Consider the following 26,951-nt stretch of genomic DNA (forward strand, 5'->3'; position numbering starts at 1 on the left):
TTCAGTGCTGTTCGTCTCTACATCGTCTTCTCTTGAAAGGACAAGACAGTGGTGCTGACCTTGTTGTGTCGATCTTCTCGTATCATCTCTTGAATCAAACTCGAATTCTACAACTGACTGATTACTACCGTATTCACATCAACATGGACGGTCTGTATAATCCCATCGTTGGCGGCGCTGGCGTAAATCCAGATCCAGGAATAGACCCACAACCAAATAACAATCCCAACAACCAAGAGGATACGATCAACATGGCAGCTCCAGTGTTTACCACCCCTTCCGTGGCTGCGGGAGTGCAAACAACGCCGGCCACCACACGGGTCGAGAGTGTCGTTCCAACAACACCGGCACCTGTCCTCTCGAGGACTACAACAGCGGCTCCAGTGGTCAACACGCCTAATCCGGCTACACCACAAACCTGTGAGTGTGCTCTTGGGCCGCGAACAATGATTCATTGCTGATGTTGAGAATTACTCTATCGACATGATAGCTACACGAGTCTCTACTACAATGGCTGCGGTAGTCCCGACAACGGCCCCTGCTGTCCCATCTTCCTCCTCGTCATCGACTATCTCCACGTCCTCAGCGATAACCAGTTCAACCACCCCGTTGGTCAGACCGACCACTACCAGCACTAGCACTAGCACTTTCTCGTCTGCCATCAGGTCAAGCACGACGAGCACGATGAGCAGCAGCTCTGCTTCCACCCTACGTTCCACCTCTACGATCACCCGTGTTACTTCCACGATCACTAGCACTCCCAGCTCAGCCAGTCATTCTGCGACTCCTGCCGCAGCGAGTTCGGGGAGTAAAGGGATTAGCGGGTCAGGCTTGAGCATAGGAGCGGTGAGTGAATATAGTGTCATGATGATGTGGTAAACAAGCGAGAAGAGCGCACAAGCTGACTCTCAGAATGACGTGCAGCTCATCGGTATCATCGCTGGAGGTGTTGTCGCAATCATCTTGATCGCAGTTCTTGCCACTCGAACAATCAGGAAGAGGAATCGTGCGAGGAGGACCGCGGATCGGAGTTCGATGTTCGATTGGCCGGCAACTGGGTTGGAAGAAGAGTCATATGAGAAACATCGAGTGAGTTGACTGGGGCATTCCTCGTGGTGGATGTCATTGACTAAATGTCGTTTCTGCTTAGTACGAACCTCCTTCGCAATCGTTCGCAATGTCCGATCCGTACAACAACAGCGGTCCCGCCGCCACCGTCCCATATCTCACTAATGATACCGTTTACGCTGCGGCACCTGAATCTCAAGCTCCTCAATCTTATATGGAACGCCGTCAACCTCAGGCATCCTATGCTGCCGGCGGCTACCAGAACGTTCCGCCGGTCGATTACAACTCATATCCACCTCAACAACATGCACAGTATCCCCCTCAGCAACAACCACAAGGTCAGCAATACCCGCAATATCAAGCGACTGTTGTGCCTCCGCCTGAGGAAGCACCGACGGTGGTAGCTGCTGCCGCAGGTACTGGTGCGGTCGGTCCGAGTGGCTTGAGGGATGGTTCGATGGTCAGAGTCAAAGTTGGATTTGTTCGATCGTTGGAAGACGAACTCGGTGAGTTGAATTGCATTTCCCCATACAAATGACCCGAGCACTCACTAGCTTGTTCAATTGGTGGAACAGCCATTATTCCAGGACAGCAGTTGTACCTTCACACGGCATACGATGACGGCTGGTCGCTCTGTGAAGATCAATCCCACAATCGAGGAGTGGTCCCCGTCAGCTGTCTAGAGCCATGGCAGGATAATCTGGCTCCGATGCCCAGGTCGAACAGCGGCCAAGAATCGTTGAACGACCGATTGGAGAGAAGATCGAGTTTGTACAAAGCGGAGAATCAGGGTGGGTATCAGGGATAGAGAGGGAGGTGAAGGTATATACCTGAGCTCAAGTGAAGATACCTGGTCACGACACTTTGATGGATTTGGATAGTGCGCACGTAATATACATTAGGGACACAAGCTGCGCTGCTACATCATGTATCTTAACGATTATACTTGGATCATCTTACACTGTCTTGCAATTGCAACACATGTCGATGTATGGATATTGATGACAATGCTGTGTATGGCAATTGAAAGAAAAACAACAACACATAAGTGCGATCTATCAATCAAGATCGATCATCCCTTCCTCGTCTTCCTCCTCAAGATTCCCAGGTCCAGCCAAAGACAATGTCACTTTCACCTTCTTCGACGTCGCCTGAGCCTGTTTCTCCTCCTCTAGTTTCTTCGATAACCTCTCCAATCTACATCCCGGACTTTGACCTCTCAAGGCTGAGATGGCTTCGAGCTGTAAGAAGGAGTATCAGCAATGGTCTTAAATGAATAAGTCGATCAACCCTATGTGACGTGACGTGACGTGTAGCGCTTTCGCGATACCACGACCGCATCGGTATCCGGAAGAGAGACGGTCTGCACTCACTCTCCTTTGTGTATCTTCGCCATCTCTCTGTCCAGCTCGGGCGGTCGGATCGAATCCAATTCTCCTAATTGCCAAAGCATTGAACGGTCTTTTCTTCTCTTCTCCCTGCATCTGACCTTCGACTACCATTTCCTCCCCATCCGTCAAGCCCTTATTCTTCACTTTCGCCAGCTCAGCTCTCCCCTTCACCTTATCTTTCTCTACCATCGCCAAGTACTTTCCACCAGTACTTCCTCCATCCGCTTCCAATAGCCTCTCCAGAGCTCTTTCAGCCTCTTTCTCCTCCAACTGTCTCTTCCTCTTTCCTGCTCTATGTCTCCCCAGTTTCTCAGAAAGGTGTTCGTTTCCGAACCCTTTCAATCCTCCCAGAGACGCTGAACCGGTATTGATCACTCCTCGGCCAATGACGTAGGTCGCTCCTCCCCCTCCGTTACTGATTCCTCGAGGAGCAGCTTGTGGACCAGATGAAGGTAAGAGACCAGTCTTCCGTTTCGGGTCGTAGCCCAGTTTTCCATTGGCTGCGCCATTTGCGGGTCGGGAACTCAGTGCGAAAGAGGCAGTACTGAGCGAGATGTCAATCGTCATAGTCCTCGTGTGAGTCGAGCGCAACCGCACTCACCTCGCCGTAAACTCTGCTCGACCACCTTTCCCGCGCTGGATCGCCGCATGGACGTGGTACTCGCAGACTGGACCTTGACGTCTACATACCACTATCAGCTGATCACGATCTCTCAGGAGTCGGTGCGAGAGCAGCTCACAGATCGACCCATGTTTTGCATCGATTGCCATCCTTCTGTATAGCCGAGCAGCATCCCAAGTCCCTTGCTTGGCCTATCAGAGCGATCGAGTCCGCCGAGTTGGGATTCAATCCCAAAGGAAACTCCAAAGGATGGGGACCGTTCCCACCCGCCTACTCTCATTTATCAGCTATGGTCACTGCAACAGAGGCGGTCGTTCGCTGCTCACTCTGAGATTCCTCCAGACTCGCGGATTTAGTATCGCCACTACACTCCCTTCGTTCAGATTACACCATTTCTCGTAAGCACCCCCTGAGCCTCCACGATAAGATCGCTTCACTTCGCCATCTTCGTTCTCTTCCTCTCGGACCACCGCATCCGCTTCGAAAAGTAGTAGATGTAGGAGAGCATCGCCTGTTGAGCCGGTCTTCCCAAGTGTCCGATTTCGAGGTGGTAAAGAACACAGTGTCATATTAATGTATTTCCGTGGAGCTCTTTGCCGCACTTTCCCTTTCCCCTTCTTTTCCTTTCCATTACCTTTTCCTTTATGTCCTCCGTTAGGTTCGGCTGCGCTGGTGGATATTGTCGCAGCAACTTCTCGGAGTGTCTCGTCATCGTCGTCTTCATCATCGTCGCTTTCGATACTGGCGTCTTTCGTACCGCTGATCTTCACTTCTCCTCGATGGGCCACCACCGCAATGGTGATCCAGTCTCCGTCCACTGGGACGTCGTAAGTCGCCCCGTCTCTCGAGAGACGAATAACGGAGTAGAGCTGTGAGGGTGGGAGATAGTATCGACCAGAAAGATGGTCTTGTAGATGTGCATGAGGGAGGATACGCTTCCTAATGATTTGTCATTAGATCTCAAATTGATATCGGTAGCATATCCGATCTGCTGGTTGGACACTCACGATAATCTGATACCGGAATTGGGCTCAACATCCCTCCATTCCTGTTCTCCTTCCGGGTCCAGTCCGAATTCCTTAGGACCAAGTTTGAGCTTTTCAACAATTGTCAACGTCTCCTCGTCCCTCAGCGCCTTCTCGTCTTTCTGGTCGCTTTCCCCGTCGTCCTCGATCTTGGATGAGGTAGTTGCACGAGCGTTTGCTTGAGAGGTGGATTCCGCAACGATTGGGGTTGGTATGGACGGCGAAGTTGTTTTTATCCGTTCTGCCAGACTCGCCGATCGATTGGGAGGGATTTGAGGTACTTGGGATTTGGATGACGACGAAGCGGAACGTCGAAGGGCGGCGAGGGAGGATGAGAGGGAGGAAGGCTTCGTGTTTGGTATCGAGGGAAGAGCTTGCGGGACGGGTTTGGGTTCGAGGTGTCTGCATTTCGGTGTCGATGTCGAACTAGCGAATTCTGGTTGAGCAGGACGGGACGGAAGGATAGCTTCATTCTTCGCTTTTTCTGAAGCATGCGCGAAGTCAGCCAGTGAAAGAATCAATGTGTGGAGACCTCACTCCGACACTCACCTCTCAACGTCGCTTTCGTCGGTGTCGAGCCGACCAACACTTTGGCCTGTTCTTTCTCCAACGCGCGTCGAGCCGCTTCGGCTCTTGCGACTTTTGCAGCCTTTGCAGCCTGGAGCGCGGCGATCTGAGCGTCCAGATCTGAGATGTCGAGGTCCATGGTGCTTGGCCAATGCGGCAACGCCTCCTTCCAGTCTGGCGATTAGGGCGGTAGAACGAAAGAGGTGGAGAGAAGACTAGGTAAATGTTGTCGGAAAAGTTGGGTGTTGGCTCAGACGCGTTGTCGAAAGCGTCCGTTCAATCAGGCACGGTACCAAAAGTGATGACGTAGCAGTCTTTTTCATGAGACAATCTGCAACGACCGGTCAACTGCTCTTTCTCTCTTTCTTGTCATTGTTTGATGCATCGCACCCATTGCACTGGGTCAGACACGATCGACACAACCCACCATGCCGATCTCTACACCCTCTAAACCATCGGTCGTAGTGCCGCCCATCAACTTCTCCCTCGTCGTTCCCGGGATTTATCGATCCGGTCACCCGAATCCCAAGAACCACACCTTCCTCTCCCGACTCCATCTCAAGGGTATCATCTACCTCGAAGGCACCGATCCCTACCGTCAAGACTCGCTCACCTATGTAGAGACGCACCAGTTGAATTTGTGCCGGTTCGATCTCAGTAAAGAGACGGATCTCTATACTCCCGAAGGGAAAGAGCGGTTGGAGGGATTGTTGAGAGTGATTCTGGATAGGAGGAATTACCCGTTGTTGATCCATGATAATATGGGGAAGGGGAGCTGCACCTTTGTATGCGCGTTGATAAGGAGGATGCAAGGATGGAGCCTGACGGGGACGTTTGCGGAAGGCGATATGTTTGCGGGACCAGCAGGTGGGGCGGAAGGTGGGGGTGTGGGCGAAGCGGGAATGGAGGTGAGTTGCGGACCTGCATGGATCCGGCGAACATTCCGCTGGTGACAGGGAATATCCAAAGGATAAAGCGCCCGATCAGAGGGAAGAGCTCACCCGTCGATTCGCCCATCCAGTTCATCGCTGCCTTCGAACCCAAGAAGATCAAGTACGATAAGGAATGGCGTCCAGACTGGTTTCACTAGCTCGCTTCTGAGCGGGAACGCTGGCATCAACGATCGGATTCCATTTGACGTTCTTGGAATCTGTCAGTGATAAACCCTAGCGTCGAACGTCTGCACCCCACTGACGATGATCTTTAATTCTCGCTTTTCAGCCCAAACCGCCCAATATAGCCACCAACCGATGGTCGATGGTCCTTCTCGTTCGAGTGCTCGAGTAACGAGTCACGTGGCCGTCGGCTTGCTCTTTCCAAGACAAGAAAGGGTCATTTCACGAATGTGCAAGCATGATGACTTTGAGCCGTCGACGCGATTACAGAGGTCTACCAACAATTAAGGAGGCTGGACAAGCTAGAGATGGCATACCGCATACGGTACTTTCTACCTGCCCCGCAATCGATGTACGACAGTCAGGCTCAAGTCATGCGTGCGATGCCACAAGTTCACATCTGGATACCCCTCACCTCGAACACTTCATCTTCTGTATTATTGCTTACCCACACATCAATCCTAATGCCGATACCCCTACAGCGAACTCCTTCAGACGACGTTGGGGGCCATCAATCGGTGGCTCTGTACTTCATGATGGCTGTGTCGACCATTTCCGTCATCCTGTCTCTAGCGGTACCTGGCTTACTGCTTGCTAAGTTGATCTTCCTGCTCACTTCATGACCGCTTCTTCCTCGTACCGCTTGCCTATGACCTATAAAGTACACGGCGCACCACATAGGAATTCAGGATCACCTGCGAGTCGCTTCAGCTTCCGTCATCAACCGCAAGAGAGATTGCCTCCTCTCAAAGACGTACAATCCTCCGCTTCACTGAGAAAGATTCGTCCCTTGATTCCTTGATATCCAGCTTCGGATCGACTCGAGCGACAGGGAACACAAACGCAGTGCAGTCCAACCTGTTGCAGAAACTCGTACGACCGGCATACATGGCCGCATCATGTCTCTGGGGAGCACATGCTGAAGCAGGAGCGCTGAAGTTTGATGGCGTCCACAGGTCGACCCGTACCGGTCTGGGTCCGAGTGGCATGGCACTCCAATGATATCCAGCGCCGATTTCGTGAATTGCGTTCGGGCAGAAACACAGCTCGTATGACTCGTGTGCCGACATTTCTTCGGGCTGGGGCGTGAAACCGAGTCGTGGTTCTCCGCTCAGCGCGAGCTCCTTCTTGATAACTTATCGTACTGGGGCGATCCGGCGATCGACGGCGACGTGTGATGGAGTGAGCTCATCCACATCTTACTGTACAGTACTCATACAGTACGGTTATGATAGACTCACGCTACCGTCGGCGTTGTATATGGCGACCTGACCAATCAATGTGTCGTACTGTATCGGTGACTAGCTACATACTAAACAAAATCGAGATAAGTTAACTATGATAAGAGATCTACCCGTATCTTTGTCCCCTCGGCCGTCCTGTAAGGCTTCCGATCGATGACTGTAAGCGGATGACAACCCGGAGCATCTGTGTCTGTAACGTTACGATATTCACCGGTCCGACTGACCCTCATGCCCTGCAGCGATCAAAGCCTGTGTGGTCTCTTCGAAGGCTCGCTTGTAGGGAGCTACAGGCAACACGGTCCCGTCATCCCACACCCACACGATGGCAAAGCACGATTACTTGCCATAGCCACGGTTTGACAGAGTGTAGATTTCTTCAGTGAACTTACTCGATGACTTGAGTTATCCGTTGTAAATTCTTAGCTTGTCACTTCACGACTGGTCTGCTGCACGTATACTCGTTGCCATTTCACGCTCCATGTCTTTACGCCTGAACAGAGTCCCGAGACTATATGGACGGGGTCACCATCACGAAACATCAGTGACGCCTGATTTGTACACGAGGACATGGTCGATAAATCGTTCGGCTGCTGATGCATATATATACATTCATATGAACATCATCTCCAAACCCTACATACAAATTTACGACAGCGAGAAGGGAACAAGCGAACGGGGCAAACGAGGTGTTTTTTTTTTTTCACCAGTCCTATCTGCCTTGGCTTCACAAGACACGGAAGACAGAACTTGTAGCCTACTTAGAGGACTGCAGCGGCACCGGCGGCGACACCAGCCAAGGCCAAAGCGGTGCCCAAAAGGCTCTTGAAACCAGCGTCGAGCTTGAGTCCAGCACCGGATGCTCTTGCCGAGGTAGCCGCAGCGGAAGTCGCACTGGCCGCAGCTGAAGTGAGCGAGGCCGCTGCGCCGGAGCGAGAAGCGGAGCCCGAAGCGGAAGCTGATCCGGCCGAGGAGGAAGCGGGAGCGCTGGATGAAGCCGCAGCGGCGGAACTGGCACTGGCCGAGAGAGAAGAGACGACGCCGGACGAAGTGGAGACGGCGGCAGTGAGAGAGCTGAGCGAAGAGCTGTCGATGGAGACGGATGAAGTACCTTGGGCGATGGTGGCGGTCACGGAACCAGAGGGAGAGACGGACGCGCCAGCACAGAGAGCCTGTTGAAGGGCAGTAGCAGTCTGTTGATCCGCGGTGGTACAGTTGCTGTGGCGCGGGAGCGAACAAGCAGGGTGGGTCGAACGGAGTTTTTTTGGGATGAGTGAATGAGTGGTAAGGTTTACGGCAAGGCAGTAGGGTTGGATGGGAACGTTACAATTGGTTGACGTAAGACAGAGGTATAACGTTACAAGTGTTTGTAAGAAAGGAAAGGCAGAAACAACGAGTCAGCTTATCTGGCGTACTATGCATCGCAATGGGGCTTGGGGCCTGTGTATACTCACGCAAGGATACAGGCCCCAGCAGAGTTCTGGAAGTTGGCCGAACCGCAGACACAGGCAGCATCAGCGCTGTATGGAGGGAAGGATTGCGAGGCGAAAGGTACCGGGCAGAGAAATGCCGATGACATCGAGCAACAAATACATTGCGTGCGAGGCGCGGCCAGACCAGAAGGGGGAAGGTGGTGAGAAGGAGATTCACGATATGTTCAGCAAGGATGCGGCCGACGAATGGAGGCTCACCACACTCACAAGGAGGAACAACCAGCAGCAGCGGCAGCGGTGGTCGAACAAGAGAGAACACAAGCGGGGATGCTGGATGGCCGACACGTAGATCAGCTTTCTAACGTGTCTGTACGGACAGCGGGCAGTACATGTGAAGGGTGGGGAAGGGGAAAGGGGCGGACGAGGTGGCTAGATGAGGATACTCACTTTTGAGCAGCGGCGAGTCCCAAGATGGTGAAAGCGGAGAGAAGAGCGAGCTTCATCTTTGTGATTTTACTGAGTCTTCTATACGAGATCCGAGGCTGATGATCTTCAATGCTTTGTATTCTTCAGTCTGTTTGGTTTGATGCTGGTGAAGAGAAAGGAATCGAAAAGAAGACGAGTCGGACCATACGTTCCTATATATGCCTGTTGGCTGAGGAACGGGATCTGTCGATTGCAGTGCGTCAGTGACTCAGGTCCCGGGAGCACGGCAACACGCCGTGAACAAGAACGAGGTCAAACAGGACACGGTCCTTTTCTTACCGAAAGTGAGTGTGTGTGTTTTGGGGTGTGAGTGTGTGTGGCTTGAACACTGCTCTGTCCTCGTGACCCCGGTTTACGTTTGACACCCAATAACACTGCTTGTAGCAGTAGCAGTAGTAGTAGCAGTAGCAGCAGCAGTAGCAGCAGCAGCAGCAGCAGCAGTGGTACTAGGTGATGGTCATGCGGGAAGCAGAAAAGGTGCCCCATCAAACCGGTCAGTCTCGGTCTCAGATCAACCGGCAACGGGGAACGCAGTGGCAACCGGACTGAACTGAAGCACCAAGGTTTACTCCTGGTTATGTAACCGGTAGCCGTGCCTAGATCACGTTAGCTTGTCCAGCCAATTCGTATAAAAGATTAATCCCCGGACCCTGACGAGTAGAATAATGTCAAACGTTATCAGTCCGAATAGTATTATCACAGATAGACATTGCAGCGCTTGGTCTACCATCATCATCTCGTCGTGAACGCCGTTACAAAAGGCTTACGACCTCTTTCCAAGGGGTCATTCAGATTTGATTTGCAAGAGTTGATCCGTAACCACCGGAGAGACCCTCTCGTAAAACACCTGTTCAGCACCCGCGGTCTACCCAAAACTCTTCAACTCTATGCCTTTCTTCTCGTTTCCTCCTCCTCCTAGTTGACCACCACCTCCACCTTGTCCTCTCGCATTCACCGCTTCTCTGATGGCCTTCTCCAACTCTCCCCTCTCTCCCTCACCCATGCTCATCGTGGCATCTTTGAAGGCTTTCGGACTTCCCTGGGCCAACCGCAACAGAACACCAGTCGCAATCACGTGCAACTGCCCTTGTCCCTGATGTCCACCACTTGATCCGGGTGGATCAAGCATCAGACACAACGTCGGTAGTAAGACGCCGTATCCTCGAGACTTTGTGTCGTTGTCTTCGGGCAGTGCCGAAACCCATCCGACCAACGATTTGATGATTTCTTGTACACCTTCGGGAGGCGGGGCGTCAGGATTGGTCGCGCTGCTGACCACTGAATCAGAAACGAATGTGATCATGGGTGGCAAGAGATGAAGAGCAGCGTGTTGAAGGATAGGCGACGGAGCAGGGGGAGAGTTGGGTCCGAGTGGGGAGGGGAGAGGTCGCAGGGATGCAGCAAGAAGTGTGGACGCGCAGTGTACAGCAGTCAAGCCGAGCTGTTTGATGTTTGCTAATCAGCTAATTATCCTTGGATTGAGCACTCGAAGTTCGCGACACTCACCTCCGACCTCTCGTTGCCTGCTCCGAGATATTGTCCGATGGTGTATCCTACACCCTCCACCAGACTTCTGCTGAGACTGATGCCGCCAGGCAGTGCCGTGAGCACTAGCGTGATCGCCAATAAGTTGTTCTTGATTTTGATATTTGCGACAGGATTCACTCGTGCCCTACGGAATCATCAGTCGACCAAGTCAAAACCATATGACCACGTAAGCACATACCTCATGTCATCCACGTTGCCCAGACAGCCTCCAATGAGCCCGCCAATCACCTTCTCCCCGTTACTCACTCCCGGCACCTGCGCGCTGACCAAACCTTCCACTAACATCTTGAGACAGCCCAGAGTACCACCAACGAGATCACCTGGTGTCTCATCGCTCAACAGATCCATGAAAAGATGAATCCCAACGGCAAACAAATCGGCCCTCTGCGTGATCTCTGCACAATCAACCACCCTCACAAAGGATGTGAACGCCGTTCGAAGGAATGCCACTCTATCCGTCATGGAGTCTTGGTGATGGAATGCGGATTTGACCTCCTTTGTCGGGATCACTTGTCGCAACACGAACGCGATTATTGCGACTATTCTCCTCGTCTGTGCCGAATCAGCCGTCCCAGTGCCTCTTCGACTGACACCGAAGGTCGACACGAGCTCTACCATGTCCGACTTGACAGATGCTGGCTCAGACATTGCGATTCTGTAGCAGACCGTACACAGTTCATCGAAGAATTGACCTTCAAAGACCGTTGTGCCAGCTAGGGAAGGTTTGACAAGACTTTGCATCGCTTTGAGACAAGCTTGAGCCATTGGGGAGGCGGTGACATCACCCATGGACTTGATCAAAGCCTCAAAAGCGAGACCGTAGATGATGTAGAAGTTGGCGGTCGGCTCGGGCCGGATGGAAGGATCGTTTTGAGCGGGAGTATCGGAAGGTGCGGAGAAGGTCTGACCGTCCATCGCACCTAGCACGAATGGATCTGACGATGCCAGTAATAAGGCCACGGCGTGCAAGAGCTTAGGAACAGCCTGCTCGTAATACTGCATTTCGTGGACGATCAGCAATACGTGTCGATATATCTCCTCGATTCAAGCCGTGATCACTCACGGGAAGAAGGACATCTCTTCCAAGGCCACTACCAGAATCCATGCCAGCACCGCTCAGTGCGCCCATCTCCGGATCGGTACGCAACTGAGCATAATCCCTCAGAGCACCTATCCAGAAAGGCCCAAGCAGATATCTGTACGGCTTGAGCACATCGGTCAGGTAGTTCTGTTGAAGACTTGCTACTTGTAGTTCTGCCCAGGCAGCGAGAATGGATATCTTGAGCATGACAGTCGCATTGGCTGAAAGGTCCTCGACGTCACCAAGGGACACTGTTTCGCCACCTTTAGATACAGGCAGGAATCAGCTTCTGTCTTGGGCGCAACAGGGTACTTGGGGCATGAAACTTACTCTTGCATTGTTCCAAAGCCCCGGTCAACAGCTTCAAAATCCTGCCCATCCTTCCTACTTCTTTGATCACACCCGAACCCACAAACACGGCACAAACCTGGACAGCCGAAGCGAGTACTTCGGGGGCAGAGTCTGACCCAAATGACGGTGTCAAGGCGGCAGCGATAGGAGCTTGATATTGCTCAAGCAGGAGGGATCCTTCGAAGTCAGGGTCGGCTGACTTGGAGAAAAGCTAAGAACGAACAGATTAGATTCAACCCGACATCGACATGATTGCCTATGCCCATTCCGACCTGACATCTCTCCGTTTTTCTCCTCTTGCCCTGAGGATTCTGCCGAGTTCCACGTCACAATACGTGAGAGAGGGCACTTACCACGATGACATCTTTCAAGACAACTAACCCTGCCAATCTGACCTCCATGACTAACGCTGCACTAGCGGAGAACGCCATCCTGATCAAATCAGCCACTCGAGAGAACAGCAGATGTCTCTCATTGGCACCCAGTCTCCTAGCCAGAACCGGATCGAAATTCTCTGGCTTGCCGCCCTCCGCGACGGAAATCACGATATCGTGTAGACATTCCAATGCAAACAATTGAGTCCGCCATCTTGATGATAAAGCATTGGACGCCAGAGCCGCTATTCCTGCACCTCCGCCTAATGATTCTCCTTCGTCGTCTATGAATGCTGGTCCAGAAGCGGCAGGTCGCTTCTGCTGCTTTTGCTGAGCCGCAACTGCCGCAATTTTTTGAGCAGCTGTTCTTGTCATGATCCTCTGACAGAGGTCGATCCAACCGCTAGGCAACGCCGCTGCAGTCTGACTCAGCCAACTGGCAATGACCTGTCGCACTCCTTCGATACTTGGGTCATCGTCCAGTAGTCCAAAGAGGTCTTCGACAAGTTGATTACCCCCAAGTTTAGTAATCAACACCGCATCTCTTTGCACGATTTGATACAGCGCCGTGATAGCTGCCACTTTTAGTGGTCGTCGAGTTGAGCTAAGATGGGATCGGAAGGTCTGCACGAGTTTTGGCACATCTACTTCGGCTGGGGCGAACATGAGGAACTGCTGAACACATTTGATCGCTTCGACAGCGAGCCCTTCATCGGTCTCCTCACTAAACTCGTGCACAAGAAGGAAGACTAGGGAGCGGATCTTTCCCGGTTCCTGCAATTCAGGACCGAGAACACCAATCAGGGCGTGAAGGATTCGACAAATCACTTGATATGCTGGAAGATCGCCACGTAGATTGACGCTGCCCAGCGATCCACCATCCGGATCGTGGGTTTCAAGTAGATAGATGTTTGCGAGCATTCCTAATGTTGTGGGGACAAAAGGCTCGTAGGAAAGATTCGCGGCGTTGACGACTTGCGTGAGAGCAGCCATCGCGTAGAAATGAACCACGGGATGAGGATCAGTAGCAAGAGACATGAGAATGTTGACAATCGTCTTGAGGATGGGTCCGCCTGCCAAGCCACCGACATTGCTATAAATCGCACCAAAGGCTAGAGCACATCCTGCTCGACTGTCAGGTATTCGATTGTTTACCACTTGGTCAACAAGCCATTGGACCTGAGAAGACAAGTAGGAGCTACCAGCAACTGCACTGAGCATACCCATTGCCTCAGCAGCAGCCGTTCTTATGCTTGGACTAGGATCGAAAATTGCGTCCTGGGTATCGATGAGCGGTGATCGAGCGAAAGAGCAGAAACCTCACCTGTAAAAGAGACTTGATCAAATCGCTGACTTGAGTACTGCCTAGTACCTTCCTCGCTCTCGATCCCGCTGCGTCCACGCTGGTCAAGCTTTTCCTCAGCGCAGCGATCGTGTTGGCGACCACAGCTTGTTTTCTTCCTGGATTCTTCTCCAATTTACTTGACCGCATGTGACTTGAGAGAGTTGCTAACGATTGCACTTGACCCTCCACATTTTGATGCGAAAATAGCGTGGCGAAAAGCTCCACTCCAGCATCTATGACTCCTGTTTGCGAGGGAGCCGGTTTTGGCAAAGCTTGTAACGGCGTGGAGACAAGAAGATCGAGGAAATCATGCTCAAGCGAGCCTAAGATGGGATGGGATAGCTAGTCGAGATCATCAGCTCCTATAACATTTTGATCTCTCAGCTAGCTCACTTGGGACTCCACAGACATTTCAACCCGATCTCTGTTCAAGAAAGCCTCTTCCGCTTCCACACCACCAGCTGCCTCCCTAGCCCCTAGGAGACTCGTGACACCGAAGGCATATCCATCTGTGGATTGCCATATACTGGTAAAGTGACCAGCCTGAGCTGCGATTGCGGCTTGTGCCGCAGAACCAGAATAGTTTTCTGGATCTGCGAACACGGTGATTGCCGCTTGCAACAAGGCTGGCTGCATCGATTCAATTGCAGACGACGGTCCTAATGTAGTGAAGCATTGCAGGACGCGTCGACGGAGATTCGCTTCTCGGTCGACCAGAGATGGGCGTGCTGTAAAGAGCTGCGATGACCCGCCATTAGGAGTGGCAGCTTGTTCCCGTAGTGCCTCTGCGTAAGCGGTGGCGAAGCCATTCACGAAATTGAGCGAATTGGTGAAGAGTGTGGCGAGCCGACGGGCGACGTCTATGTTGACAAGAGAGCGATTATGGCGGAGGAAGTTGAGCACAGCAGCGAGAGTACACTCTCTAACCAACAGCAGGAAGCTCCACTCGGCTTCGCCGCGTTCACCAACCGAAGTATCTTTGCTTGTCGGTTTCGGAAGCGCGTTTCGCCACAGTACTAGTAGTTGAGGGAGATGGAGTTTGACGAAGCTCGGTCCAAGAGACATGAGCGCCGCGATCAAATACCATGCAACCTGTACTTCTATCGAGGCAGCTGTGATCTCGTGGTCCCCTGCTTGTTTCAGTAGGGAAACAGCCATATCGAATACCTTCGTCGAGATGTCGTGTGACACATACAGCGGACGTGCTGGGCTGATTGCTATGAGAGCGGACAGAGCGAATGCTTTCCCGATAACGCGATGGGGGAGCTCTTTCGCCGCGGTAGGAGTTCCAAGGATGCCGAGGTCTTTCTGTATATCCGCGAGGAGGATATTCAGCATTCTGGGCAGCTGGCTCGGGTTCATGGTACAGAATCGACGAAGAGTGTAAGATGCCGCAAGTCGCACCGAATATGAGTCATGCGAGAGCAGTCGCACGAGAGGCTCTGCAAGAAGCTCGATGACCAACGGGGGCGCGTTGCCCAGCTGTTCAAGCAGTCCCGCGATTTCCCGCAAAGCAATAACCAAAACCTGCTTGTCCATTCTTGCCTGACCCGGCAAAAGGCTAGGCGACCATTTCTTCAAGTAGGAATCCGTCAGATCCCGCATTGCTGACACCTGGCCAGGCTCTGACAACAGTCTGACTCCGATCAAGTCACGAAGCAGTAATCCGACAGCTTCCCTCGTAGCCAGGACTTCGTAACGTGAACTCTGACCTCGTTGTGGGATAACGATCTCGTCCATGATATGCTTGATCAGCTCTGAGTAATGACCTTCGACGTAGTCTGCGCCAAGAGAAGCGAGAAGTGTGGCGTAGACGTCAATGATGGCGTTTCGAAGCTTTCGAGGGGATTGAGGGCGATTGTAGGGCATTGAGAGCTGCTTGAGCATTTCCTGGGTTGTAAGTAGAGTCTTGGAGCCTCGATCTTCTGCAGCAGAAGTCATGACCGTCGGCTCGCCAGATTGATCCCCCGCATCTCCGCCTTTGCTCGAAGACTTCTTACTGCTGTCGGGCGGAGCGACCCCTGATCCTGGAATCTGCGTCGCGGCGAGTAGATGCGCCAACATGCGACTCAGTGCCCGTCGGGTCAGGTAATCTGCTCCTTCTAATGACTTGAAGACGAGCGGAGCGACCATGTCGATAGTTGGCTGTAGTTGCAACGCAGCGGTGTTCGAATGAAGCGAAATAAAGGTCTCAGCACAAGCCCGTTGGACAGGAAGAGCTTTGTCTTGAAGGCCTGAACGAAGTGACTTGACGAGATCCTTCACCAGCACGTCGGGAAGGGCCTTTCCAGCTGACTGTAGAGATTTGGAAAAGGCGAGAATTGCGTGAGTGCGGAGGATCACGGACTGAACAAAAGCGCGCCCGTCAGTGTTTGAGCACTCTGCGTGCACCAAGCGGCGGGCAGACGAGATACGTACCAGATTGGTATTCTTGAGTACTTTCGTTGATGAAGTGCAAAGCTCGCCCATAAAGGACATCATCTACGCGCACGTCAATCCTGGCCTTGCTCTACGTCGAACCTCACAAAAATGCTTCAACTCACATTTGATCCATGCTCTTTGATGGCTTCGCCAATGCAATACCACGTTGCTATCCTACTGACGTTCTCCGCTGCACTCATACTCTTACTTCCACCATCACTGATCGCTTTCATGAGCACTTGAACGAAGTCGAACAGCGTGCGCGACTCGACCCGGTGGTGCAGCTTGACAAGACATCGTGTGACAAGGTGTCGGATTGGTCTGCCGGGTTTGGGCAGCGTCGGCGTTGTGGTCGGGAGAAGAAGTTTGAGAAAGAAAGCGTGAAGAGAGGCGATGGTCGTTGAGATCTCATCAGGAGGAAGGGTCTCAATGGCCTGTTCTGCCCGTCGAAGCCAGTGAAGAAGAGTCAGGTCGGAACCTTCACCTGTGAAGCGGGACTGTGGACGGATACGATATCAGCTTGGATCCTTGCCAATATGAGAAACAAAGGCATCTTGACCGCTCACCTCTTCGACCCTCAAGGCATCTGCAGAAGGCTCCGACGCCATGACGGGTTTTCGTAGCTGTTTGCTGTTGTTTGAAAGGGGGTATAGGTTGTGAAGATAGAGGTAGTGTGCATTTCCAGGAATACGGATCAGAGGTGGAAGCAATGCGCGTCACGCCAGAGCCTGATAATGGGTGAATCTGACAATTCCAGGGAAACGGGTTTGATATCAGACTCACTCTTCAAGCAAAGTTCGTTGCAGCATCCTTCTTTGTCAAAATCCAACATAGCAAAAGAAGACATCTACTGACGTCTTTTGAAGAAGAGTCTCGCTTTCATCGACTCTACCTGCAAACAACAGCTCAACGCCGCTAGCAACTGCTGCCGATCATCTAAGATACCGAGTACGGCGACACGGAGAGCATAATCAAAATGTCACTCGATACTTCTTCCTCTGCTATCCACCTCAACCTTCCTCCTACATCTTCTTCTCAGCTGTACGTACGATTCTTTTTACAATCCAAAAGCAAGACGGGAATCATGCCTGCAGTCGCTTATGAGTGTAACAATGTACTGATTCACTGTTATCCTGCAGTCGTGCCCCCAATCTCATCACCGTTCACCCCTCAGTCATCGCCTCTATCCTCACTCATCACTCTCGACGACCGACCGAAGCAGACTCCTCTCCCCGAGTCATCGGGACCTTGATGGGAACACGATCGGACAACGGACAGGAGATCGATGTGAGGGCATGCTTCGCTGTGCCCCACAAGGAAGATGAGCAGCAGATCGCGGTGGATATGCCTTTCCAACAGGGTATGGTTCAGCTTTTGGCCAAGAACGGTGCGAAGGAGTCAATCGTTGGATGGTGAGTGGGATGATGTCTTTCATAAATGCCTCCTCCGTCTTGGCTCGAAGATGTTCCTCTGTCTTCCATGCAACGTCTCACAGGTTGCGAAACGGATATCACTGAATAAAGAGGACTTCTCTAACGCTTCGCTTTTTTCAGGTACGCAACCCACCCGACTCTCAACCCTTACTCGGCCCTCATCCAAAACTACTTCACCGGCGAGACTGCTCCCTATCCCTCGGTTCACCTGACCATCGACACTGAGCTCGACCCCTCTGGCAAGGGTCTGGGTGTCAAGGGTTGGGTCTCTACTTCGCTCGGTTTGAGCGCTAAGCCTGAGAACTGTGTCTTCTTACCTGTTCCTGTCGTCATCAAGTATGCCGAGTCTGAACGAGCTGCTCGTGAGTGTGGATTTCCTTCCCATATGCCAAGAAAGGGCTGGCGCTCACGTTTTGAAATATCGTGTCTTATGCAGTTGACCTCCTTACCGGTCCCGCGCAAGCTTCTCCCGCTCTTCCTCCTCTTCCCGCACTCTCCTCGTCCCTCTCCCAGCTCTCCACTCTCATCGACCAATGTCTCACCTACGTCCAATCCGTCAACGCCGGATCCCAGACCCCCGACGTTGAAGTCGGTCGGTACCTCCTCGAAGGCCTCGGTCGATGGTCTGCCACCGGCAACGAGGATGAAGGCGGTGTCAAGGCTGGGTTACAAGATACTCTGACGGTGTCGTACTTGTCCAACTTGGTCAGAAGTCAGGTTGAGTTGGCTGGAAGGTTGGCTTTGTTACAACAGCAACAACAGGTCGCGCAGTAGATGTGGTGCAGGGAGGGAGGACGTTATGGCATGCAAAGGTTGCGCTTGGAGAAGTGGTTGGTTTCCGTGATCGGGGTAAATGATGACCGGAAAATCCGCATACACACTGAACGAACTTGAAGTGAGGTTGAGAGGCATAACTGAGGTCGACCTTTTGGGAAAGCGCTTCTTCATCGACAGTCTCACAGGGCTTAGACTTGCTGGACAGTTGTCGAGTCCTTTCACTGACCAGCACATTTCGTTTGTTTGAAAACCCAATCCATGCGAAGATATATACCATACAAACAAAATCTAAACCCATAATCTACAAGATGCAATGGAGACCCAAGCGAGGAACTTGAACGGCAAACGTCTCCCCATACCGCCTCCGTGTAAACCCTTCATCGCGAATTCACTCATCCCAGCTTGATCCTCTCCATGAACCCGAACAAGCGTTTCATATCCACATATCTCCTTCCATTCCTATTCAAATATCTATCCGTCACACCCACGAGTGAAGTGAGCAGAGCTTGATTCGGTAATGTCATTGCTCGAATTTCCTCTATTTTTTTGTCAGTCAGCTCTGTCCACTATCAAGTCATGGCGGAACATACCGAATCTCCCTGAACCTCGGACTGAGTTGATCGATTTTTCAGCGTCGAACAGACTTCGGAAATAGAGCAATTGATTATAAAGCTTGCTGTCAGAGTACTGTTTCACCGCACGCCAGTTAGCACCTGAAACATTAAGATCGCTTCAAAGCCACTGCGGTCCTGAACCTACCTCAAGCCGCACAGTCCCTTTGCACCCTTCTTTTCCGCCTAGACCAAGGCATCTCTTGCCATAAACACCCATCATTCTCGTCCTAGTCCCGCATCCTTCTCCATCACATATTGTCCAGCCCATGTAGTATCTCGAGATATGAGATCTAATCTGGTTTTCTAATTGTACGGCGACTGAAGCAGGGTGCAGAACGGCGTTGCAAGCGTTACAAACAACTCCCGTAGGATGGATATTTGACTATCCATCAAAAGTCAGCCATCGAATCAAGACGGCGATGTGAAGCTACATCGAGGGCAAACTCACAGTCTCGTCCAGTAATCCTTCGCAGCTAAAGGTGATTTCGCACGAGGGACAACGTAATCTGAGCGGTTCAGCCTCTCGGAATCGTTCTTTGTCCGATATTTGAGACTCAAACGTGAAGAACTCCTTTTCTCGAGCTTCACCAGTCACATTCGAAGTGTATCGCGAAGGATCCAACCCTGAGGACACCGGCTTCAGTAGTGTACCAGTATCACATGGTTAAACACAAAAATGCGACTCACCTAGACACTCTGCTAATCTTGCTCGTTCCGTTCCCTCAATGGATTCACACAACCTCAGAATCGGTTGCAAGATCTGCGTATCAAGATAGAAGTCGTAATCTGAAGATCAGACCATGTCAGCTCTGCTGTTCCCCCCATATCACTGCACGTCCTGTCAGCGACACTCCACTTACCGATTTTCAGCTCCGACCCTTGTCTTCTGAGATCATCGGGGTGCCAAGCTCTCTCTGCGCTAGCCGTTTTGCCTGATTTTCCATCTTCTCCGAGACACATGATATACGGGATAACATCATGAGCACGGACCGCCGCTCCCTTCGATTTCATACGAAGCGCGACTTGTACATGCGGCTGAGACTTCTTGTCAGGGTAATCTTCTGGGTTCTTTCCGAGTCGCTAAATGTAACCCCATTCGTCAGTACGTCTTTCCTGTTTCGACTAGTGATGTGAAATTTGGCTGACCTTGAAAATGATGAAGTCTTCTAGAGGAACCATACCGTTTCTTACGGCTTCTCCAAGATTAGTGAGTAGATCGTGGATCTTCTCGACGACCGACTCGGTCGCTTCTCCACTAAGAACTTCTTTGAGAACCGCACTGAGTAAATCACAATCGTGGTCAGCTCCCCCTGTTCATACAGCTACAGTCCAGCCGATCCATACCACACTCACCTACTCGCATCTTTTGATACTTTGCTGAACTCTCTTCGCTTCATATCCAGACCCTTGACTTCGGTAGTCTTTTCTCCATGCTCGTCAATCTTGACCGCCGCATACTTTTTCTTGTTGAGCAGTAAGATTCGCTCAAATACCGCATCGAGATCAATTTCCAGAAGCTTGTATCGTTCGTTGACAAGTTTCTTGAAATCATTGGCGATTTTCTGAGCCTCGGGATAGGTCGTGACATTGGAATTGACGAAAACGGAATCGGTATCTCCATAGACAACCTATACGAAACTTTCATCAGCACAAGATGACTAACGACTCATACAGACAAAACTGTTCGACCAAATTACTCACGTCTAGCTGAAGTGACTCGGCCAACTCTCGAGTATGGGTCAAAATCTCTCGGCCCTTGAATGTGGTTAAAGCGGCAAGTGGTCTAGAGGAAAACCGCGATCCAGCAAAACCGAGACAACCGTACATTGAGTTGGCTGTAAGCTTAAGCGCTTGTTGTTTGATGTCATACTATAGCGATTAAAGCTCAGCAGTCTCCCTTGGATCAAGGTCGTTGTGAAAACATGCACTCACCTGGAGGAGCTTGGCTGGGGACGCCGACTTATCCTTCATCAATCCCTTGACCTGTCTACGCCTTCCGACGAGAGTGGCAATGATCCTGGGAAGTACACCTTGCGCCACCTCGCCAGAGGGGATATCGGGAATCTTTTCTTCTTCAGCCTATGCAATCACTCGTCAGCTCATTGCTCGGTCACGGGTACAATGACCTCACGTTGTCGTCCTCTTCATCTCTTACAACAGTAGTGAAATCGATGTTGTACTCTTGTATTATACTCGGGTAAAGCGAGTTGAAGTCCATCACAAGGATATACGTATCCCATAGTCCTCGCTTTGGCTCAAAGACCAAACCACCAGAATACTTCGCTTTCCCTCGTTGACCTTTGCTCGTGGTGACGACGTCTTCGCCTCCTTCCTCATCATCCAAAGCAGCAGGTTTGTGCTTGAACTTTGAGAAGACCTTGTCGGGACACACGTATTTCAGTCGATGGAACTCATGCAACAAGATGAACTCGTTGCGGACAGCACGACCACCGTTCAGAGTTAGATTCCTAGGATGACCGTCAGCTGATTTTACCCTTGGCAAACAGAAATGTTCCCATATATGTATACTTACCAAGAGTTACCGGCTAGATTGGTCAATTGCTTGGTCAATGGCAGCATCTGGACCCGCGCTGCAATAGCCATCTGGAAGAAAGCGTCCACCTCGCAGAGCCTGATAAATTTGACGAGCTTGTCAGGAGTCGAGAGGGTATGATCGAAGTAGCTATGAGTATCTTCGGGATCGATGTCCTCTCTCTGGACTTTGAGGTGAGTTCCACACATCTCAGTAAGAGACCAAGTCGTGGAGGCGATCATTCCCTGTCAGAACGCAAATGATCAGCCCGGTATCGTCACTCCAACGAGGTCAGGGGAACTCACCTTCGCCGCATCACTTGACAGATCTGCGACCAATCGACCCGCGAAGAGTCGGACATTACTGCCTGCTTTACTGATACTGAAACCTTTTCTCCTGAACCGTCCAATCCGAGACCAGTGATCCGCTTTCAACTCTTTCATTCTGTACAGCAGCGCTTCGAAACTGTTGCCTAGGAAATTGTGACCGACAATAACGTCGGGATCATGTCTTTGTATCGTGGCAAGAAGGGAATTCAGTAATGCTCGTTCTGCTTTGACGGTCTGGAAGGGTGATCGATCAGTCTTTCCTCGAGCCTCAAGACCTGGTGGGAACTTTTCAATGGGTCGGACAATGGTAGACACGGATGATCGGAGCTGATCAGGTGGTGACGGATCTTCGATATTGTATCCATCCCATGTTCGTGTCGAGGCGCATAGGAGCTCGGTCTTGTTCTCGCGGTGGTTGACAATGGTTCGGAGAGAGACAGACATGATAGTAAGGGGCGGGGTATCCTTGGGTGCTGAGGGGTCGGTTTCAGAGAAGGGATTGACTTTCTTGGGGTCCGAGACTGTGAATTCGATCTTGGTCCATGAAGCCTGTAGCAAGAGCGCATGAGCTCGGCTGCTCGCAGCAGCTCCCGACCCAGTCTACTTACCGACTTCGTGCTGAGCGAAGGCTCCTTAATCTCCAACCAACAGGGGCCCATGATCTTTCGTTTGATCACAAGCAGCTCGAACGGTGTAGTGTTAGCGCCGAAGACATGACTGAATGTGGGGCCACTGGCATCCAATGGTAACTCCGGTTCTATTGGACGTTGTTCAGCTCATACCATTCCGAGATTGGAAAAAGTGCACATACGGTCGAATCCGTACACGACCTTCATCCATTCAGTCTCGCCCTTTTCAACGGTCTTGTCCTCGAAAGCATATTTGCGCTGCACAAATTTAGCAGCCCACTCTTCGATCCCTGCCTTTTGACGGAAACTGTCGAAATCTTCGTAGACATCCGTACGAGAAACCTCCTGGTCTGTCTCCTCTCCGCGGACTGATTATACCAGTGCTGTCAGCTTTCAGGGCTTTTTAGGGATCTGAGTACTCCTACCACTCACCAAATCGCTTAGACCTAGGCTTGACGAACAGATTTCTTTGTATCCCATTGATAGTCAGACAACTACTGACGTATTTGCCCGTTTGTCTGTCCAGCACTTTTCCAATGAAATGTACTACTCCATCCTGTTCCAAGTGATCTAACCAGAAGATCCGAAGACTTCCATCTTCCTCCAAAACATTTTCGCTTTTCGTTGATCCTGTTGGAGCACGAACCTCGTCCAGTTCCGAAGTCTTAGGCGAGGACTGAGGTAATAGAGATTCTTGAATAGCAGACCAATGAGCTGATCCTGGAGGAGCGGCTTTGCCGTTGGGACGGGGAGTGGAGGGTTTGATGATAGCAATATCCGGTTCGGATTTGAGGTCGATCAACGCAGGATCGGGTTTCACGACATGTTTGACGGCGGATGAATTGACAACCTTTCTTCTGCCTGCTGCTCCGTTCAATTTTGTCGCAGCTGAAGAGAGAGGTTTGGCCTTTCTGATTTCCAGTTCTTCCTCTTCCTCATCGTCATCAACCGGTTCCGGCTTGACGACGATGGGGTCGTCATCCACATCCATAATGTAATCACTGTCATTCTCCTGATCACGATCTTGTCTTCCAGGCACGATAGTCGCATCTGATACTCTGGGCTTCTTCCCCATGACTCCACGCTTTGAATCCCATACTTGTTCTTCATCGCTGTCTGCGCCATACCTCTTTCGTCCGGCGGAGAAGAACGATGATTCGGAACTGGGGTCCATACCCTCCGAGGACGGGATATCAGGCGATGATTTCCGTTTTCGCGCAGCGACTTCGGTAGTGGTAGCCGTAACGGAAGATAACAGGGACGCCATGAAATCATCCTCTTGCATGGCATTGGGAGCTGGTCGGTAGGTGGAGATCGATGCCGCAGCAGCAGGACGAGCATAGTCGGAGAATGCTGATTTGGACTTGGTCTTGACCGCTTTAGGGGGTGCTTTACCACCATTGGCTTTTGCTCTTGCCTTTGCCCGCTTGATTTTTCGTGCTGAAATAGAAGTCAGTCTCAATGTTACACGGTGGGAAGTCGGTGTTTTCATCTGACTCACCCTTTCTCAGCTCTTCGTCCTCTCCTTCAAAGTCATCTTCGTCATCACTTTCATCCTCTCTGTCCTCAGCACCGTCCCAGTCCTCCATACCATGGTCGATGTACCCTCCATGATCGTCGTCCTCGATGAAATCATCTTGCTCGAGCCGGGATCCGACGATGGAACGGTATTGGTCGTCGGTCACCTCGTCGTAGAGATCGGCTTCTTCAGGCTATAGCGCAAGGTAACAGCATGAGCTATGATCTGTAGCAGAAGGAAATCGTAACCGAAGAAGGGATGAGTCGAGTGCTTGGCTCAAACTTACCTTCCACTGGGTCAACCTTCCACCTCTTGCACGCGCCTCTCGCAATGCTGCCAGACCTTTGGCAGTGGGCATGGTATGCCGAGGTAGGATGATATCTGGACGATAGGTTCGAAGAGGAAGGGATGCAGGGGACCGTGAGAAGAGATGTGTCTTCGCACGCAAAGAGTGACCTGTCGGGACTGACGATTATGGGGACTGGACGAACATTGAGAAAACGCGTCTCAGAGGGGAGAAAAGGAATGGCGAGACGCGTATTGGGTGGTGACATGAAATGTGGCACTAGACTGATCACGTGTTCTGCTCCACGTGGACGAAATGAGATGGTGGAGGTCGGACCTCTCTATACGGACCACCACCAGGATTCTAGCAATATCTTGAGGATTCTCTTGTTATCCTTTGCAGAGCTATCTCCGATCTTTCTGCCCTGCGATCAGTACATTCAGTACAAGGACGTAGTTCGAGCTATAGTCATCTTCAACCGAACATCCAAGCCACGAAGAAACCGTTCGAAGAGATGTCTAATCCCCTTGACGATCCGTCCATTCCTACTCCTCAACCTACCACTCCCAACCCAGATACAAGCTCAGACTCTACATCGCCTCATACCCTTCTGGCTATCGAAGGACCATCATCATCCACTGAGACTGAGGAGAAAGATGATGGGACAAAAGTCCTTGATTTGGGCGGAGGAGATATTATCAAGCTTGACAAGTTGGGACCGATGATCATCAATTCTGATGGGGTGAGTGTGGGCAGTTTCTCCCTCGTCGAAAGAAGTCGCTCTGGTAATTAGTCCGAGGTAACTTGACATTGGCAAGGTATCTTGACTGTGTGCTAATGACTGTATACGACTCGTAGACTCTTTCGAGAATACAGAATTGGCAAGACCTTCACCCGATAGAACAAGAACGAACCGTCAGACTATTGGTCAAGAAACGCAATCTCGTCAGATTACGAAGACTCGACGCCGACAATAAAGCGGAAGGGAAGGGAGACGAGGAGAATTTGACAGCTCTGACAGAAGCTGGAGGAGAAGCAAAGTAAAGGACGTTTGTTGACTGTTGTATGATATGTTGGGGGCTGTCTAGACTGTCATCAAATGTCGGAGAAGAGAGTAGGTTGGGATATTGATGTATTTTACGACCAGAACATACATCGCATGAGATTCGTCTTATATCTCTCTATCTACTCGCTACTCGTGACAACTGGTTGTATCAATCCGCCCTATTTCGCGTACGTCCAGCGTATCGCAGACGACTCACAAAGCTCCACCCTCGCCCAATGAATCGCAAACTTCGCGTACCGCACATAGATCATCACCGTTTGCCCATGATGCCAACCGGGCCATGTTCCTACGAGAGGATCAACGTCCATTTAGTGGATCCGTGACACAATGGTAAAGGGAAAAGGACTACTCACCTTGGCATAGCAGTTCTTACAATATGGTACACCTTCCCTATCTGATACTTTAGAGGGATCCAGAGTGGTTCTGCATTTGGTACACCGTAAACAGCCTCGGTGCCATTTGTGCCCTACGGAGAAGACCTGAGCACACGTTAAATATCAGCGTAGCCCCATGATATCTGGTCGAGGACCGGATTTTGTCATTGACCGCAGCATGCACAGCATATCATATCCGACTGGACGAACGTAACAGACACTCACCTGCTCCGCCATATATACCCTCTTCTCACATCCCCAACAAGTATCATCCCCTCCCACCCTCTCCCCTACTTTGCTTCTCGGACTCTCACCCCGTCTCAACAACCCCCTATCATCAAGGGCCTTTGATCCCCCCGCAAACGGCACCGAGATCGGTCTCGCGTCTCTGAAATTGGGTCTCGTGATCGGCGTACTTGGATCTGTCGGAGTGGCATGTTCAGGAGGCGGCGGTGACCGAGGTGCTGGGGGAGTGTAAAATTCTGTGGAAGGCGGTAAGTTCCGGATGGATGGGGATTGGGTGAGTGAAGAGGGTCGATGGTATGAGGGAGTAGTGAGTGTGGACGGTGGTTTGGCAGGTGATGAGGTTGGTGTGATGTTGGGTAAGACATTTGCTTGGCGAAGGTCTAATTCGGATAACATCCTGTCAGTGTGAATCAACGCCTCGCTGCTGAAGAGGAGAACGCAACCGTCCACTCACCTCTAGTACCGAAAAGCTGGGTATGACATCTCGAGCAATATGGCTGGATGAATACATCAAATCGATCAGCACCCAATTGCGCAGCACACAGCAATCTGCATTGCCAACAGGTTGTGACAAAGAGACACACACCTGCGAATCGTGTTCTACCAAACTACCGGGATCTAACCTCTTCCCACATTGTTGACATTTCAAACACAGTTTGTGGTAGATCTGACCAGATCGGTATAAGCTATCTATTCCTGAAAATTGATATAAAAGTACCAAAAAATGATCAACCAATACTGACCTTCCGACCTGGACCCATCACTTGTTCAGCATGATACGCTGTCTTTCCGCAACTTTGACAATTTGGAGCACCGCCAAGCATCATGATCGTCGGCTTGCGTGGGGAGCAAAGGCGGAGAGAAGGTTTGAGCTGCTGGATTGAAGCAAAGATGAGATGTAGACGACGAGAGATTGAAAGAACAATGGAAAAGGAGACGTGACGCAATAATGTCATGTTGTTGTCTGATCTTTCCACGCGACACGCGCAGTGAGATCATCGTAAAACGTCCGAGGGGTGGCGGGTCATGATGCATTCACAACACATTGTACATCGTTCTTGCATTATCTCGATTATG

General features: G+C 51.3%; 9 protein-coding genes across 9 annotated transcripts; 4 read left to right on the forward strand and 5 right to left on the reverse strand.

The window, feature by feature from the left end:
• Positions 1 to 143: 143 nt before the first annotated feature.
• On the forward strand, positions 144 to 1,876 carry IAR55_005656 (uncharacterized protein; the record flags this gene model as incomplete). Its single annotated transcript, XM_066948747.1, has 5 exons — positions 144 to 420; positions 491 to 846; positions 925 to 1,089; positions 1,151 to 1,574; positions 1,644 to 1,876. The coding sequence occupies 5 exons, from the start codon at positions 144 to 146 to the stop codon at positions 1,874 to 1,876; spliced, it is 1,455 nt and encodes a 484-aa protein (XP_066800520.1).
• A 250-nt stretch (positions 1,877 to 2,126) lies between these two features.
• Positions 2,127 to 4,812, reverse strand: IAR55_005657 (uncharacterized protein; the record flags this gene model as incomplete). Its single annotated transcript, XM_066948748.1, has 7 exons — positions 2,127 to 2,309; positions 2,442 to 3,003; positions 3,061 to 3,141; positions 3,200 to 3,351; positions 3,408 to 4,020; positions 4,089 to 4,590; positions 4,656 to 4,812. The coding sequence occupies 7 exons, from the start codon at positions 4,810 to 4,812 to the stop codon at positions 2,127 to 2,129; spliced, it is 2,250 nt and encodes a 749-aa protein (XP_066800521.1).
• Positions 4,813 to 5,101: 289 nt separating this feature from the next.
• Positions 5,102 to 5,763, forward strand: IAR55_005658 (uncharacterized protein; the record flags this gene model as incomplete). The annotated part of the gene is made up of 2 exons (XM_066948749.1): positions 5,102 to 5,581; positions 5,695 to 5,763. 2 exons carry the CDS (start codon positions 5,102 to 5,104, stop codon positions 5,761 to 5,763), a joined length of 549 nt encoding a protein of 182 aa, XP_066800522.1.
• A 2,027-nt stretch (positions 5,764 to 7,790) lies between these two features.
• Positions 7,791 to 8,965, reverse strand: IAR55_005659 (uncharacterized protein; the record flags this gene model as incomplete). Its single annotated transcript, XM_066948750.1, has 4 exons — positions 7,791 to 8,247; positions 8,484 to 8,549; positions 8,730 to 8,792; positions 8,910 to 8,965. The coding sequence occupies 4 exons, from the start codon at positions 8,963 to 8,965 to the stop codon at positions 7,791 to 7,793; spliced, it is 642 nt and encodes a 213-aa protein (XP_066800523.1).
• An 848-nt stretch (positions 8,966 to 9,813) lies between these two features.
• On the reverse strand, positions 9,814 to 16,676 carry IAR55_005660 (uncharacterized protein; the record flags this gene model as incomplete). Its single annotated transcript, XM_066948751.1, has 11 exons — positions 9,814 to 10,389; positions 10,455 to 10,620; positions 10,675 to 11,492; positions 11,560 to 11,840; positions 11,908 to 12,139; positions 12,282 to 13,580; positions 13,627 to 13,989; positions 14,041 to 15,993; positions 16,066 to 16,128; positions 16,191 to 16,565; positions 16,635 to 16,676. The coding sequence occupies 11 exons, from the start codon at positions 16,674 to 16,676 to the stop codon at positions 9,814 to 9,816; spliced, it is 6,168 nt and encodes a 2,055-aa protein (XP_066800524.1).
• A 368-nt stretch (positions 16,677 to 17,044) lies between these two features.
• On the forward strand, positions 17,045 to 18,275 carry IAR55_005661 (eukaryotic translation initiation factor 3 subunit F; the record flags this gene model as incomplete). The annotated part of the gene is made up of 4 exons (XM_066948752.1): positions 17,045 to 17,109; positions 17,208 to 17,480; positions 17,622 to 17,863; positions 17,938 to 18,275. The coding sequence occupies 4 exons, from the start codon at positions 17,045 to 17,047 to the stop codon at positions 18,273 to 18,275; spliced, it is 918 nt and encodes a 305-aa protein (XP_066800525.1).
• A 395-nt stretch (positions 18,276 to 18,670) lies between these two features.
• Positions 18,671 to 24,260, reverse strand: IAR55_005662 (uncharacterized protein; the record flags this gene model as incomplete). Its single annotated transcript, XM_066948753.1, has 18 exons — positions 18,671 to 18,816; positions 18,869 to 18,965; positions 19,038 to 19,274; positions 19,341 to 19,516; positions 19,580 to 19,678; positions 19,753 to 19,972; positions 20,039 to 20,171; positions 20,246 to 20,520; positions 20,594 to 20,761; positions 20,825 to 20,971; positions 21,024 to 21,360; positions 21,426 to 21,670; positions 21,731 to 22,303; positions 22,363 to 22,511; positions 22,566 to 22,751; positions 22,816 to 23,823; positions 23,885 to 24,095; positions 24,189 to 24,260. The coding sequence occupies 18 exons, from the start codon at positions 24,258 to 24,260 to the stop codon at positions 18,671 to 18,673; spliced, it is 4,479 nt and encodes a 1,492-aa protein (XP_066800526.1).
• Positions 24,261 to 24,702: 442 nt separating this feature from the next.
• IAR55_005663 (uncharacterized protein) lies at positions 24,703 to 25,232 on the forward strand (the record flags this gene model as incomplete). The annotated part of the gene is made up of 2 exons (XM_066948754.1): positions 24,703 to 24,930; positions 25,047 to 25,232. The coding sequence occupies 2 exons, from the start codon at positions 24,703 to 24,705 to the stop codon at positions 25,230 to 25,232; spliced, it is 414 nt and encodes a 137-aa protein (XP_066800527.1).
• Positions 25,233 to 25,504: 272 nt separating this feature from the next.
• Positions 25,505 to 26,701, reverse strand: IAR55_005664 (uncharacterized protein; the record flags this gene model as incomplete). Its single annotated transcript, XM_066948755.1, has 6 exons — positions 25,505 to 25,540; positions 25,608 to 25,733; positions 25,854 to 26,254; positions 26,329 to 26,371; positions 26,461 to 26,541; positions 26,618 to 26,701. 6 exons carry the CDS (start codon positions 26,699 to 26,701, stop codon positions 25,505 to 25,507), a joined length of 771 nt encoding a protein of 256 aa, XP_066800528.1.
• Positions 26,702 to 26,951: the final 250 nt, after the last annotated feature.

The sequence above is a fragment of the Kwoniella newhampshirensis genome, chromosome 12, assembly GCF_039105145.1.
Source record: "Kwoniella newhampshirensis strain CBS 13917 chromosome 12, whole genome shotgun sequence".
NCBI lineage: Eukaryota > Fungi > Basidiomycota > Tremellomycetes > Tremellales > Cryptococcaceae > Kwoniella > Kwoniella newhampshirensis.